A 17,660-nucleotide genomic window follows, 5' to 3' on the forward strand; every position below is an offset into this window, starting at 1 on the left:
TTTGGGCCAACTGACCACATTTACAAATATGGTACAGCCACAAAATGACAATGCATGATAATATGCTTCTCAATGCTGGTATTAGCCAGAATAGAAAGCTTCGCAAGTGAAAACCTTGAGCACTACATACATGAATACAAGGGAGTGGAGGGAAGGATTTCATAAAACCAATAGTCAAGAGATTTTTACCAATAGCTGTTATGAGCTACTGAAATGATTACACATGATTGGTTGAGAACAAATTTGTCAGTGAACCTTTGATTGTGAAACAGAAATCTACCGTTGATATATTTTATTGCTTTTAACATCTATGTGATTCCCTACTTCCTCAGGCTCTTTGATGATGCTGCATCTAGTCTCAACCTCCAGGCCTTACTTGGTTTCTTGCGAGAACTACGGCTTGCATCCCAGGCCCAGCTGTACCGCTGCTCCCAACCCATCCCATCTTCCGAGGGCATCGGTCCCATGGGGTTGGACACAGCTGGACACCCCCTAGCTGGTGATCACAGCATGATCGCCCCTACATCGCCCAGTAAGTCACTCCCAACGGTGGGGAAGGCAGAGACTTCATTGCTGCTGTTCAGGCTAGGGGATGTGATTCTCAAGTGTGTGAGGCATCCTAGTCGGCCCATGATCCACATGATGCAGGCATGGAGTCTAGTCGCCCCTCATCTCATAGAGGTAAATATTAACTCTTTGACTACTGATTTTCTTGTTCCTGTAAACTTTGTACAGGGATCAAACAGTTTCTGTGACCAATGAGTTAAACGTTGGTTAGAGGTGTGATAGGTAGGTGATGGTCGTAGAGTTATGTTTTTGTTCAATTTACGAATTGAGATAAATCTGTTCATCTGGGCTTACTGGTTTGAAATGGAGAACAGTTTCACGTCCGATCCAGGATGCTTCTTCAGCTCGTCTGAACTGGCAGGAAATTGTTGTTGCCTTTTGTTGGCGACATGCAATCGATGTTATTGCCTTGAGACGCCGAGGAATGTTTTTGTTTGCAAAGCTTGCCTCACACTGCAGTTGTATATGATCTGCTGCAATCCAATCGATGACATAAGATGTAACATTTTTTTAAGGTTTTGAATGTTTATACTGGTATGCTACAGTAAAAATTACACCATTCTCGTTTGAGAGTACACCTATTAGTTACATCATAGCAGTGTTCTAATTATCTGTGATTTACTAATGATTTTGCCTTCATTCTGGATATAATGCAAATCTCACACAAACTTCAAAAGCAGTTTATTTGTATTATTATAATCTTTTAAAACCTAATTCATGTAGATTTCATTACCATCAATTCAATGGTTTTGTGCAATTATATAAAGTATGTTCATCCACCCCCTGTGGCAAGACCTTAACTGAATTTTTAAAGCAGTGATTTAAATGTCTAGCATAGTGTCTCCAATGTCCTTGTCTGCACTCTACATACTTTGTATTTTCTTCATTCTCTTCAGGCTGCTTGCCACAAAGATCGTCATGTATCCAAGCGGGCCATTGACATCATCCATGATGTCCTTACAGAGGTTATGATGTCCAGTCAGGAGTTACCTCACTTCAACTTTCATGAGGCTCTACTGAAACCCTTCGAGAGTCTTCTTAGGTTGGAACTATGTGACAGTGATGTCCAAGATCAGGTAATGGCCATACTTCATTTCATCTCTCTCTCAGCATGGTTGTACAATTGCTCGAATCAAACTGGGTTTGTATTACTTGTATGGGAAGCATAATTATATGCATATCACTTGATTAATTAGAATGTATCATGAAATGATAATAGATTTTAGTTTGATTTGTAATGCTCTACTTCATATTTTTCTCCTTGTGTAGAAAGAGGATTTGGGGCAGTAGATAGCTTCACACTATTGATACTATCACATCTTTCTTGAAAATGAGCATGATCTTTTAATTATGTACTCACTCTGAATTCTGTAAGCATCTTTTTTTTTCATTCCTGGGGAAATATGCTCAATGAAAGGATGGGAGTGAGTATGTGTAAGTATTTGTGAGGACCACTTTTTAGGAAACTTTTCCAAGATAGACCATGTGGTCTAATTTGAAGCCTACAAATGCCATACACTGACCATCATTTAGGTTAAAAATATGTTCACATCTTGCTTTATTCTTCATCATTACTTGATGAAGCCCAGATTTCTGTCATGATTTGAAAATAATAAAAAAAGAGTCATACATTAGCATAAGCAATAAAAATGATATTAACAATATTCATTATTTAGAATGGCCAGAGTTTCACACAAGCAATCACATTATCCTTGCCCTTGTTAGGTCGTATCCTCAATATGTGAGCTCGTCGAGGGGTCCTTTTCAAACATCAAGTCTGGCTGGCGTCCTTTGTTCGGGGCTCTACGGGCAGTACGCATGCAGCCGCATCAGCACCATGAATCCGATGATTCACCAGACAGGGCAGAGCATCCGCTTGCTCCGGTCTGCAACGTCTTTGAAGCATTCCTCAATACTGATAACGTGACTGTCTTTGCCAATGCTGCCATTGACTGCATACTGTGTCTTCTGAAGTTTGTCAGAGGTGGAAGTGAGTTGAATTTATTTTCAGTTACTATATTTGGATTTAAACTACTTTTCAAATATTTTCGGAAATGTGTATAAAAAACATTAAGCAATAAATAAAGGAGATTCATTTGTTAAAAAGAATGTAGAGATAGATAAATAAGAACCAGAAAGTGGATTATTTTTTTTTTTAATTGATTGGATGTAACAAGTATGATATACTAAAATGGGATGCTTTAGGGAGCTAATAAAAGAAATAGCAATAAAATCTCAAATTTATACTAAAACATGAATTTCCGTTGTTAAGGGGCTTATAAAATTTCTTGCTATGGAGACTCATATAGAAGTAAAACTGCACAATTATACTTTGGAGATGTTTATTATAACATCTTCTAATGAAATAATTCCTAACATGATGCATTTTTTTGTGTAAATTTATTTTCAAGGCAATGCGGGTATATCAGAAACCAGCAGTGAGGCCGATGAAGGTGACATTGGCACCTCTCCAACCAAGACCTCGTCCCCACGGCAACGACCCCCGATGACCTACGGTGTCTTTGACCTCTGCTTCCCCGCTCTCAATTACCTTCATCGATGCCACAAGATTCTTGCCTCTATTCATCAGATGCCATCTTGCCCTATGTTCAGGGGAGCGCACTCCATCAGGCTAGTGGCTAGAGAGAGTTTTCCTCCAGGGGAATTATCACCTCAAAGGTAAATTACAATGATAGGTCAATCCTTCACGCCATTGAATACAACATGTATATTATCTCATTTTAATTTCATTTATTTATTTTTCCAGGCCAATACATTTGGAAAAGTGACATGGTAACATGAAAATGAATCAAATTAAATTGTGCATCATCCAATTTCTGTTGTTCCACAGGTTGATGAAATTATCAATTTTTTTGATTAATTTGAAATATTGCTATTGGTTTAGTCACATCATAATTAGGAGTGGCTTTTGTTTATTTTCCCCCTTCCACCAGGGAGGAGAGACCTGCGGGTCACAGTTCTGTGTGCATGCCCTCCTACATTGTAGGCGACCCGGATTGGCTGGCTCCAAAAATGCGCCTTTGAATGTCTTTGACAGATATGTGTTGCTATACAAATGCTGTGCATTATCATCATCATCTTCTTTTTGTCTAGGTCCTTTCCCCTCCCAAGTTCCCCCACATCCCCAAGGCATGGAGGGTTGTCCTCCCTGGGTTTAGATGATGAACTCTTCCAGCCTATCGCCATGGAATCAGTAGATGACTACACTGGAATCATCCGGGTCTGGTTCCTTTTACTGGAAGGTTTGACTGGAGCAGTGGCTCTCTGTCCTAGAAGATATCAACCTCCTACTTTGGAACTACTCTTTGAACTACTTAGATCTATGGCAGTACATCCTGGTAAGAATTTTAATAAATCAAAATGGGTATTCCTTTCTAATGTCCAGATGGATTTTAAGTAAGACAGAAAATTACAGATACTGTAAAATTTTGATTGAAATAATGAGAAAAACATTGATATTTCAGATAAAAGATTTATAGCATGAATTATGGTAAGAAGATGGGACATTCAAAGGGCTTCTTGATATTTAGTATAGTTTTAAATGAAGCAGAAAATGAAAGAAACAGCGGAAGTCTGATAAGTTCTAGAAAAGGTTGACATTTCACTCTACCTACTCTATCCATCTGTATTTTTCACTTTCTCTCTGAAATTAGGGCCTATGTTCGGTGTCTACGCCGTGACCGAGCTCCTCCTGCCCATGATGCACTCTTGGGTGCGTCGCAACCGCCACGTCCATTCCACTTGGGATGCCACCACGGCCAACTTCAAGCAGGCATGTGGCCTGGCTACTGACCTGGTGGTAGAACACCTGACCCAAGGAAACACCACAGAGGATAAATGTAACTCACAGTCTGATGGTGATAGAGAAGGGGACATCCCACCGCTGCCACCGATAAATGGTCGATGCCTGATGCTGAAGCAGTTGCTGGATATCCTGGTGGAATGCATAGGGCAGTCCAATGAATCAGTGGCAAGGCTAGGGTGCTCTTGCATCAGGTAGGTTCCCCCAAATATATGTATTCAAGTTTTGATAAACTATACCAAACTTTACAAGCACATTTGACAGTTTGGAAATATTATTCAAGGGAATCTTCTTTGACTATACAACTATACAACTATAATGATGCTTTTAAACATGACTTTCCTTCATACTTCATGCGGAGCGTTGTGGCCCAGTGGATAAGTCTTCTGACTTTGAAACAGGGTCGTGGGTTCGAATCCCAGCCATGGCGTAATTTCCTTCAGCAAGAAATTTATCCACACTGTGCTGCACTCGACCCAGGTGAGGTGAATGGGAACCCGGCAGGATTAATTCCTTGAATGCATGAGCGCTGAGAGGCAGCTCGAGCTAAAGCCGGGGTGATAATAATAATAACAACGCGCCTCGGAATAGAATATTTCTAGATAGATGGCGCTATATAAATGCCTATAATTATTATTACTTAATTTGTTAAGATATCATGAATATATAACTAGATGCTTCTAATCTCCGTAAATTTGAGGGTAAGTAATTTTTCATTTGTTTTTTCCTCAACATTCAGCATTAGAATTTATTTTCCTACCACTATTGAAGACATTGATACGATATGAATGACTCATTGACTTTTATTTTCGTAAACAACATCGCAGACATCTGTTGCTGAGTGCTGGTCCCAGTTTCACCCATGACATGTGGACGGTGGCATGTAATGGCATGCAACGAGCTGTGGCAACAAGTCTTCGAAGTATCAGGCAGCTAATGTCCTGCTTCCAGCCAGGATCTGATGATTTCATGGGAGATGTCTGTCCTGTGAAGGTCGCTGCCCGCAAGGATGTCACAGACATGGAGTACCTCAGACTGCAGCAACTTGCTCAACAGGTGAACCCATTGCTCAGATATGTCTTCCAAGACACAAGACAATAAATTTATGTTAAATGAATTGAATTGTTAATTTAGATTACTGGGACTCTTGGTCTTATCAATGCTTTCATTCTTAATTAGTGCTCATGAAATTGATTATTATCAGTATTTCACATTGGAATTTTAAAGTATCGGCAGAAAATTGCTCACCATATCAGACAGAGAGCATGGTCATGTTTTTTGTAGAACTGATATGCCCATCATATGAAACACGTTGCATTTTATAGTTCAAATTCTTTATATTAGGAGATTGTTGTGTAAATATAAGTCACTGGCTTTCTTTCTTACACGTAGGTGTTCCTCTTAGAATGCCAGCGACCAGTTTCCATGGATATGACCTCACAGGATGACCCAAGGTCATTCATATTTATCATCTATCCTCCTGATATGGACCTCACTACCAGCATTGACCAAATAAAATCAAGGTAATGTAATTACTAGCCCTCAGAATTATCTTAATCTTTGACTGAAATTATTGTCCTCTACTTCATACTTTGCAAGCAACAGGTAATGATGGAATTGTACAGATTGATTTTGATGTATTCAGGTCTTTAATAAGAAAAGATTATCAAATATCTATAACTTATTTTTTCATTTATGAAATTTCTTTCATGTAAACTAATTTGTTTTACAATTTGTGTGATAAATTAGCTGTGCTATTTTTTTTATCCTTGCAACATTCCTACCCCCCCCCCCTGCTTGATACTCCTTTTGATATACATGTCTTAACATTTGAATAAGAAAGCCTGCATATATTTTACAACCATTTCTCTTTTTTTTTTGCAGAGTGTCTTTCCGTGGAATAGTCCTTGGATTGTTAGCGCATCAGTTGCTGATCCAGACTCTAGGTACTATCCTCCTCCATGGATCAGAGATTCAAGTCTCTGGTGAACACACTGCAATCTCCACTACAAGTCTGCCATCAAAGCTAAGCCCTCATGATGGGACAGACTGCCCAACTTCACCCACTACCAACTCCAGTAAGGTACCTCCATTCGACTCATCTCTACCCGGTCTCCTTGCGTATCTCTCACCTCGAAACCTGTCCCTTCTCCTAGAGTGCTTTATCCAGTCGTACCAGATTGCTTGCGAGTTCAACAGCAGGCCAGGGTTGAAGTTCCTTCTGCAGAAGGTAGCCAGGTTTGAGGTTGCAGCCAACCTGTACTGGCAAGGTGCAATGAGCTTCACCTTCTACCTTCACACACTCCTGGAACTCTGCCACCACACACCTCGGAATAAGATGGAAGCCTCCCATATCAAGGAGATCATCAGGGCTTTGTGCCGGAATGAAGGTACACCTGAACGTACCACAAAATTTGGAGAAGGGGACACTGCGCCGGAAGAAGAGACAACACCAAGTGCTGCGTCACAAAATGATGATAACTCGCGTCAGCGATCAGCAACTCTGCAGAGTAGGGATAGTGTCAGCAGTGTAGACAACTTGCAGCTGAAATGTGACTTAACCTTTCATCCGAGTTCTGTTGACGATCTTGATTGGCTGATAAAGCGACTTCATGGTATATGTAACGATGTCTGTGCCTCTTTCATCCAGCTGCATGTTGTCCCTAATTGTGGTAAGAATGATGCCCCTCTATCTTCAGACATGGCTCTCTTTTTCTTGGTGGCACCTACTACATCCCCTGATGATAGCCGGGACAGGATGTTCACCTTTGAACTCGAGGATGATCCTCTTTCTGACGGTGACATCGATGATGATGAGGAGGATGACAAGGAAAGAGAAGCAAATGGTGAGCCAAAGCCAAGTAGGCAACACAGAAGCAGTCTTCCAAGAGCCAAAGGTTTCAAATTCGCATCTCATTGGACTCCTAATGTCAAGTATGGCTCAGAGGTTAATGGTGAGGTCAGGGAACAGGAGGTCAATGTGATTGAACAGCGCAAGACCAACAGAGAGAAGATGCTCCGCCAAGGAAGCAGCGGAGAAGAGGAAGGGCAGGTCTACACGGTAGCCACTAAGAAGGCTATCAAGAGCCTCATGCAGGAGTACAAGAAGCGTAAACTCCACCACTCCCGCTCTGTCTTCGTCAAGAAGCCCACCTTCAAGGAGCAGATGTACGGCCGCATCAAAGCCAAGGAAGCGGCAGCAACGTTGACTCCCGTGGAGCGCCAGCGCCGGAAACAGATCCAGGAAGAACAGAAGTCATCCATCCTGCAAGACAGCGAGGCTCAGATGCAGACATGGGGCAACATGCTAGGCACCATGTTGAAGCTTCTACAGCTTCTACCTGATGAACAGTTCAGCGCGTTCCTTCCAGCCATCTTCCCTTGTATCAACCAGCTCATATGTCATGTGACCAATGATCAAGTTAGGCAAGGGGTCATGGAGTTCATGGACAGGGTCGCACGTATTCATGGTATTGCCTGATTTAAACATTCCATTGTACAATATGACAAAACGATATACATTACAATATCCTCTTTTAGCTACATGTATGAAACTACATGTTTCATGATTTTCTAATCTATGACATTTAATGTTTCCTTTTTCTGAGTTGCTCTGTACTTAGTTTATCTGAAAGCTATTTATTTGGTTTGTATGTGCTTAGAGTACTATTATATTAGCTGATAGAATTCATCATTTTTCATCTTGACATTATTTAATTATAAATTATCCAATGTTGTTTATCATATTTGTGTTAATATTAAGGAGAAAAGTGCAGTAATATTGGGTTTATAAAACTGTAAAATAGAGTCATGTAGAGTAAAACATGCATTGCAAATAGGAGCCTTTATGATCTTTGGAATATCATGCTTATTGAAATCTAAAGGATTTTATGGAGAATTTATATTTTAGAAGTTTTATTTATTAAGAAGTATGATGTTCGAAGTTCCGATATTTTTAGCCTTGAAGAAAAGAAACAGTATTTAAAACTGCTGTGCAATATTGAGATACATTCCAACAATCATTTTATTTTTCAGCTTTTGAAATGAACTTAATGGTCAAGTCCACCTCAGAAAAATGTTGATTTGAATCAATAGAGAAAAATCAGACAAGCACAATGCTGAAAATTTCATCAAAATCGGATGTAAAATAAGAAAGTTATGACATTTCAAAGTTTCGCTTATTTTCAACAAAATAGTTATATGAACGAGCCAGTTTCATCCAAATGAGAGAGTCGATGATGTCACTCACTCACTATTTCTTTTGTTTTTTATTATTTGAATTTTACAATATTTCAATTTTTACGAATTTGATGATTGGAATCTCCTTGCCTGAAGCACAACACGTTAAAATAATGGAATTCCACGCGTTCAGGGAGGAATGAAACTCCATTTCACTTGACAATGACGAGAAAATGAAAATATTTCATATTTAATATAATAAAATACAAAAGAAATAGTGAGTGGGTGATGTCATCAACTCTCTCATTTGGATGCAACTGGCTCGTTCATATTACTATTTTGGTGAAAATAAGCGAAACTTTGAAATGCCATAACTTTCTTATTTCACATCCGAATTTGATGAAATTTTCAGTATTATGCTTGTTGAATTTTTCTCTTTTTATTCAAATCAATTTTTTGTTGGGGTGGACTTTTCCTTTAAAACCAGTTTGTCATCATTTTATTAATTTGTCAACAATTAAACCTATACAAAGAACACTTCAAAATAAGGGCAAATATTCTTTGTCACTGCAAATGTGTTGTCTTTTACAATTTTAGACATTTCATTTGACTAAGTATAATTGCTTTTTTGTAAGAAGTTTTCTATGCCTCCACCCACCCCCACAGTCGGAGGCTTTATGTTTTCGGATTGTCAATGTGTCCATCCTGTTCTCATTCTTGCAATAAATGAATGACCGCTTGATGGATTATAACTTCAAACTTGGTCCAAGTACATGTATGCATATATGAGTTAATCTTGGGTCACAAGATCAAAAGTCAAAGATGAGAGGACATATTTGAAAATTAAATCTGATTTGGCAATGTCGGAAGTATAAATCGTTATATGAGCAGAAGAAAGTCCATCTAGCTTACTTAAAAAAAACAATTATGATTAAAGATATATTTTTTAATGTATACATGTATATTGAATTTTGTTTTATTATTAAATGTTTTCTTTTACTGCAACGTAAGAGGCTGAGAATTTGAATAGCAGAGACATTTTACTCGAATTGCTAAAATTCATTTCTATAGTCTATCTTTTTTTGAGAAAAAGAATGTATACATATTTACAACTAGTATTAGAAATATTTTGCATGTATGTATATGCATGAATTTTGTTTGACTGGATGACACCAGTTTGTCTTTGCTACATTTCAACAGCTAGGTCTTTTTATTAGGTTAATTTACTAAGGTTTGAATTTTTTTAGTCTATTAATAGGGATGCATTTTAGATAACTTTTTTCTGCCAGCTGTTAAAACCTTGATATGGTGATATATCATCCTCAATTAATACTTATTGTCAAACAATGTCAACTGATGTTAAGACACCACTTTTTTCCGCTAAGAGCTAACAGAATGGAGACGGAACAAAATATTGATAGGGATGGTATTTCCCATAGGTATCATTTGCATATACCTTCCATATTTGTTTAAATAGATATTTCAATATGGCGCTAGGATGCAATTCTTGTCAATGCCTGAATTTCTGACCATTCATTTGTGACTCACACATTATTTTGAAGATATATTTTCTGTATGTTATCCTAGACTACTTGTATTATCAACCAGGAATTACTGAGATTTATTGATCGTATTAACATTTCGATCATGTTTTTTATGGGGGTTTTTTTTCTTAAGTTATTTCTCTAAGTTATACAGTAGCATGTGTAAATGTTCTTTGAAATTTACCTTGATTTTATTAAAATGAAATAATAAAGGTTTGTATTCTTTTATGATGAATATCAAGTAACCTACAGTAAACACAATGTATTCCAAATTTGTGACTAATTTACTTGTCATATGGGATTTTGTGAATAAATCTATTTCTCATAAGATTATATTACATGATATATTTTGGATTAAGCGGTTCTTTAATTTCAATTAAATGTTTCAGTCAGTTCAGTTTCTTGATATCCTTAAACAGAGGGAATCTAGTTTGATGGCGGAACAAATCAATGCTTGATTCCGGACCTTATTATGAAACAGTAAAGTATCTTAAAATTACCATTTTCACTTTTATTTTTGTATATCAGAAAGATTTCTTTGTGGAATGAAAAAAACACCTGAAATTGTACACATTACAAGCATATTATAATACAAGTAAGTAATACAAGGTTTTACTCTCTGCCATATAGGATAAACCATTGCGTTATATCATTCATGTTATATTTGTTGATAATTTAAAAGGTTTTGATTATGTGCAATTATTGGTTAGTAATCACCTTCAACATATTAATCATGTGCAATGTTTTTTTTCAGGTATTAATATCGTTTCATGAATTATAATCAGAGGTACTGTATGTAGGCTACATGCACGTGTGTTTTGACACCTTTATTTACATGTACCTGTCAATTATAAAGTGATGTTGATTGATGACCAGAACAAGAAATATACATCATACTTGTTTATTTATTTGTTTATTTATTTGTTATCAATAACTATGGACCATTAATCAATTTCTGGAGAAAGAAACTCACAAATTGTAATGAACATGTATGTTGCTGACAAAAATTATTGTACATGTATGTATATGCGCAGTAATCATGTCTTCTTTCTCATCTTGTTTACTATTTCTGACTCTTTCTCTGTTTCTTTCTTATACATGTTCTTTTTCCTTGTGTTCTAACATGTTCATTGTAGACTGCATCTTTCTTTAAATCATAAATCACTGATTTGTTACCTGAAGCTATATACATATAAGGTATACACCATTATAATCCAGTATTCTGGAAGAAGTGTGGATGTAAAAATGCCTTTAAAACAGAAATGTGTCCCCCCCATTTGAAAGTGAAGACCTTTTTATGTTTTTGCTTGTCAAATTTTTCCTCAGGGTGCCGCCCCCCCCCCCCCTTTGAAAAATCTATAAGGGTTATTCTGTGGACATTGCAAAGTGGCATTAGACACAAAGCTGGGATCAACAAGTTGTTATAAAAATAAAGGTGACCCCCCCCCCCAATAAAAAATGTGAGAATATTTTTGTCATTCTGTATCAGTAGCAAGTTGATTATCAGTCAATAATCACTCTGAAATACTGTTTTTTTTTAATACTTAAGCAGGATACACACGACTTGACTAACAATATCATAACTTGCCTTTTCCTCTCATTGACTAGTTGTGAAGTTAACAATTTAACCTTTTTATTAAATATTTAAGCTGGATATACATGACTTGTATATTAATATTTTTATACCTTGCCTATTTTATGTCATTGGCCAGTTATAAAGTCTTTACAATTCAACATCCAAGAGCTTAAATGATGATTTTATTGCGCCTACGGATTTACATGTATTGCCTGGATCAGTATGAGCATCAAATCATATATATGTCATCATGAAGACTTAAAACACTGAACATTCATCAAAGTGGTGTAAACTGATAACAGTAAATGAAAATGTATATACTCTTAATTGATACAGAGACTTTAATTTTCAAATATTGTGATAATCATTCTATTCAGAAAAAAAATGTATACTTGTTAGAAAATTTTCATACATGTAGTATGGGTAACATTTGTGTTCTTTTTGGCAGATAATGTATTTATAGAAAGTTATAGATATTTGACATAGATCTAGAACATCTTTAAAGGGTATAGCGACTTAAATACTTGAAAATCTTATTGCACTATGGAGATTAATTAAATACTTAGAAAGATGGTGAGTTGTTTGTATTGGTGTTTTATTGTTGTTTTCTCCTGTGAAATGGATGAAATTTATATTGTAAGTATAATTTCCAACTACATGTTGAATATTTTGTGTCATGAATGATAGCTGTATAACTTCCTTTTGTTCAGTTTGTATCTGTGTTTGTTAACCCATGCGTATATCCGTCTGCTCCTCTTCTTTACTCACACTCCCCCCCCCCTTAATCTCATATTCTAATACAATCTGGCAATAAATAAGTTCCAACATGGTAAAGCTTTTATTTTTAAAAAGGGTATATGCACAACGAAAGTGATGTGCAAATGAGAGAGCACATGTTTGCTTCTGTGAAAACAAGAAAAATCAAAGAATGTTACCAATAAAAGTGAGAGAAAAAGCGGACGTCTTCACTCCTGAAGACGGACAGTCAACCTGTCCGAAACGTCGAGTCTCTACTACTCATCATCTCTACTCGCCAACTCAAGCCAGCATCTCCTCATCAGCTCTACTACTCAAGCTGTTCTCACTCAACATTCCTTCTGGTTTACAGTCCTTTTCAGGACTATTTTCAAGAAAGAATACTCTACTCTCAAATCTCCACTTTCTCGCCTATCCGCTTCCTCTCTTCTTCTATCCACTGTTTCTATAATACTCCACATGGTGTTCCGTAAACCACATTAGCAAGAAATAATAAGTTAATGAGCATTTGAAAGTCGAATGCTAACACTGAGGAGATCATCCCATTGGTAATCTGAGACCAAGATGTGCCGGGTCACACACACACAATTCTCCCCTTTAATGGAAAAGAAAAATAATAAAAATCTTGAAGTACAGTATAAACTCTCCATCAATGATACATATTTTTAAGCCTGTCAGACCTCGTATAAAAAGTACAAGGTATTATTGTTGGATAGACTTTATAAAAGCATCAATATAAGAAATTTGTTCAAATTCATGGGAAAGTTGTTCATGTGTTACATATTACATCTTGGTGGCAATGCCAATTGGAGGATCTCAGTAGCATACATGTGATATCAAGATTTGAATGCTTAGAATTTGTAAATTCAGTTTTTCTCAAACTTTCATTGATCTACAAGTATACAATCACATTCCTGACAAATAATATAAAAGAACTGGAGACACCTTCCATTTTCTATGTGCTGAGGAATGCATCTCCCCAATAATCTTTAATAATTATTCACCCCTCTCATAATATATGTAATGCAAAAAAAACCTGGTGACAAAGAACTTTTATTATCACCTTGTTCATAAGAACATACATATTATACATTTCATGGGTGTATTTACAAAACTCTATATAAAATCATGTTTTTGTTATTTACATTGTATAATTCATGCAATATACACGTCGATCAAAATCATGGTGAAAAGGATTTTTAAGGGGAAAAAAATTACTAGCAATGATGTCCTTGGACGTATCAAAATATAATGCCACTCTATAATTCATGAGAGTAAAACAACTGAAGATGGGTTTTTAATTCGTGTTGAGATGGTTTTGCTATATAGTTTGCCATGATATTAACTCATTGAGTGCTTCGTGCATGCTACGTATCCTACTATAACATGCCACACTCGTGCTCGCACGCCTACTATTGATTGCTTTGTGCTTGCATTGTTTCCTACCCTCGCCTGCTTCGTGCATGACTGCGCACATTCGGAATAACAATCATTGTTACGCCGTTTTGCATTGTATTGCGCATCGCATGCACGCCGTAATTAGCACTATTGTGTGCAGTGTGAACTCTTCTTTCTGACAGATAAACTCACTCACACGGTTTACATTCGACTTTTTCGAGTATTTCTACATTTTTTACAAGATATGGCTCCGCCTCTGAGAGAGAAGAGACCTAGGTTTTTGATCCATACAAAACACTCCACAAAATGGAACTACTTGATACAACTCATATTTTAGTGGTAAAGATAATAACCAATCCACATAATGAGGACATCATTATAAGGGGTATGAAATTTCCTACAACTTTACTACACAATATTTTGTGGATAAACTAATCGTTAGAGAGTTACAAGCAATTGTAATCATGACTATTGGAAGGAGTGAATACGACTCGCGATCCCAAAATCAATGTGGCACAGGGGGGTTTTGTGGCTGGCACAGGGGATTAGCATCGGATTAGCACTGTGGCATTGGCTTAGTAGTGTGCGTGGCATGTTAAGAGTTAAAGGAGGTAAAAAGCAACAAAAAGCCCGCTACTGATTGAACAAACCTTAAAGCTTTGTGCAACAAAGCTCGATAATTATTATATGGTATTTAGGTACAGATTAGACAGATTCACCAAGTAAAGCAAATAAATAGGCATAACACAATGAGCCTATTAAGCAGTTGTTGAAAGTTAACTCCAAAACTAAATACAGCATAATGATATGTCATAATACTGTGAGTCATGTCACATTAAACCAGGTTCCCGTTTCATAAAGCCTTGTTACAGTAACAAGTGCAAATTTTCTATGACAAATTTTGAATCAACCAACCAAATTGCAGGATTTCAGTAGCTTTAAACCGTTATTGCAATTTTGTTATTATAACAAGCTTTATGAAATGGGAACCAGAATGATTTAATTATCATATCAACAGGTTGTCTGTGCAACTCTGCACAATTTACCTAAGAAAACTTGATTAGTGCAGTCCATGACAGGAGTTTCATTCACCTACTGTACATGTACAGTATGGTCAGTTCCCCCATGTCTGCGCGGTCTCCCAAGTCTGTGCACCCACGTATCTGCGCGATTCTAGTAAAAGAAGATACGCAGCGAGCATGAACTTTACACATGCAATACGTAGACAGGTATTCATAAAAAAATCGGTCTCAAATGGAAAAAATTAATGAATTCAGGGCATTTCATGTGACAGCCTCAAAATGCAGCCTATGTCATCAAAATCTCTGAATCGTGTGTAAAGTGAATGAGTGCGCAGACATGGGGTACCATTTTTTTTCAATCTGAAAATGACTGCCCAAGGTTTTTTCAAGGAAATCCTATATTTTCTTTCATTTTTCAATGAGAAATTTGGTACACTTTTAATAATATCAGGAACTTTATTAACTAAAAGATTTTGTGAAATAAGAAGAAATTCATATTAAATCTTAACTCAAATTGTTAATTGTTAGGTGCGCAGACTTGGGGCCCACCATCATACATGTATGTCATTTAATGTCATCTATTCCATTGTCTCTGTACAGAAATAATTGCTTATTGTTGCCGAGCTTAGTCACACCACAGCCTGTTGTATAAATATTAACAATTGCCACCCAACAGTATCTTTCATGAAATCCTTGATTTTAATTTGCTGTTAAGCAGTGTTGCCATGGAAATTAGCATTGGATGACAAAGTTACCATCAGTAACTGTTATGCAATGGGGCCCAAGTCTAAAGGAACATGAATTTGAACCTTCATTTATCATGGAGATCAATGTTTGGGCAGCAGAGGCGTTCATGTATGTTCCCCGACATCTGTGTGAGAATTAACTTAACCAGAAGCCCATACCTGATGATCGTCTTAATAATGGGTTTGCTGGGTCAGACCTAAATTTTTAATAAAATAATTATACTCAATAGAACCTGTATAAATACTGATATTGCTGAAAATTTTCCTTAAAAACAAATAACTAGCAATCAAGACATGACCATTTTTTGCAATTAATTATAACCAAAACCATAGAAATAATATTACATAGTGCTTAATTCAGCAAATAATTCAGGTAATATCCTTATTACAAGTATGAAAATGTCATATTTACCCAGGATGGCGACTTCAATTCCAAAAACTCTTCTACCATGATGTTATCATTAGCCCGGCTCAAGCTGGGATGCCTGGGCACTCAAGCATTCTACGAGTTTCTTTCTACTGGGTACAAAATTTACTACACCTGGGTGGAGAGTGGCAAATGTAGATAAGTGCCTTGCCAAACGATGCGAGTGCTGTGGTTGGATTCACTTTCAAGACCTTGTGGTTCATAATCTCGAGACTCATCCACTCAGTCATAAAAACTTTACCAACAACATGTCCACAATAGCTTCATAATGCAATGGATAAAAAGATGAGACTCATGTACATGTGTCTAAACATTCTTAAATATTTTTTTTCAATGGAAATAAAGGCAATACCAGTACCTTATACATGCATATCTGCCTACAAATGAAAAAAAAATATATATTTCATATGCACTCTAGGACACATATTTTCCAATAATGAATCAATCAAGCCATGATATTAGCGTATAGCAATTCAGAAGAAATTCAGGTGGGTTTGAAACATCAAGATTTTACTGGTGTTCTAATTCCAATCATCAATTCTGTGTCTCCATATTTTTGGACATCACTGGATACTCGTGAGACATTATCCTTTAGAACCTGATGGAAAGCTTATAGAAGTGATCATTTTTTGGGAGGGCCAAAAGAAAATACAGTCTTCTGGCTCTCAAACATACATGTATAAGAGCAGGAGGTTTGCATAGCGTGATGTATGGTATTCAATTATCTTCACACAATTAGTGTCTTTCATGTATTTCTGGACATATCAATACTTAAGAATTTGGAACTTCTAACCCTTAACCCAATTTAGGCCGGGGGGGGGGGGGGGCCTCGGAGGCCCCCCCCCCTCAACGAATCACGCAATATTTTCACCGCGCGAAATGTTTTGACCGCGCTGCTCGCTGACTTTACATTCAAGTCTTGCGCAACTTTTGAGACCAACTTTGCGTCACCAGGGTACGTGGTTCCGAAATTACGCAACATTATGTAAGTGCATGTCAGACCGAAAATGGCTCAAAAACGTGATTTTGTGTACAAAGTCAATGCAAATTGTGTTTTCAACCAAAATTCATAAATGTATGATTATTTTTAGTTTTGCTGGTCAAAATGTATTCATTTTATGCTTTTTATGATCACAGAAGAGTCCCCCACAAATTTCATTGAAAAAAATAATGAAAAACAAAGAAATACATAAGAAATTGCAAAAAACAATAAAATACATAAGAAAATGATTTGATATCGCATTTTTTTCATGTACACTTGCTGAGAACACCACAAAGAGTTTCTATACCAAAAATTAGTACATTTGGAACTTTATTTAGGGAGTTAGAGGAAAAAGTATGATTTCGCATACTAATTACGCATAAATTAGCATAATCACTTAATAGCGATTTGCATGAAAAAAATTACTATACAATCTTTTAGATTGTCCCAGGCAACCCGCGTGCCAATTTTCGTCGCGATCGTGCGGTCGACGGCCGAGATCTTAGGGGGGGCCTGGGAGGCCCCCCCCCGGCCATATGAACTCCAAAAATACCCCGGCCTAGATAGGGTTAAGATATCATTTGGACCATGTACATATACCATTGGGCATATAATAATAATAATAAGCTTTTGTATAGCG

At 36.9% G+C, this 17,660-nt stretch overlaps 1 protein-coding gene across 1 annotated transcript in view; it reads left to right on the plus strand.

Moving 5' to 3' along the window:
- Positions 1-8,482, plus strand: part of LOC121413310 (brefeldin A-inhibited guanine nucleotide-exchange protein 3-like) — a 40,993-nt gene extending 32,511 nt beyond the window's left edge. Inside the window, exons 21-29 of the mRNA XM_041606089.1 lie at positions 333-681; positions 1,464-1,643; positions 2,293-2,557; positions 2,979-3,246; positions 3,682-3,926; positions 4,242-4,584; positions 5,218-5,446; positions 5,783-5,913; positions 6,275-8,482. Of these exons, the coding sequence (XP_041462023.1) occupies positions 333-681; positions 1,464-1,643; positions 2,293-2,557; positions 2,979-3,246; positions 3,682-3,926; positions 4,242-4,584; positions 5,218-5,446; positions 5,783-5,913; positions 6,275-7,871 (3,607 nt within the window). The 3' untranslated portion in view covers positions 7,872-8,482. The remainder of the gene's footprint in view (positions 1-332; positions 682-1,463; positions 1,644-2,292; positions 2,558-2,978; positions 3,247-3,681; positions 3,927-4,241; positions 4,585-5,217; positions 5,447-5,782; positions 5,914-6,274) is intronic.
- Positions 8,483-17,660: the final 9,178 nt, after the last annotated feature.

This window comes from Lytechinus variegatus, chromosome 4 (assembly GCF_018143015.1).
Source record: "Lytechinus variegatus isolate NC3 chromosome 4, Lvar_3.0, whole genome shotgun sequence".
NCBI lineage: Eukaryota > Metazoa > Echinodermata > Echinoidea > Temnopleuroida > Toxopneustidae > Lytechinus > Lytechinus variegatus.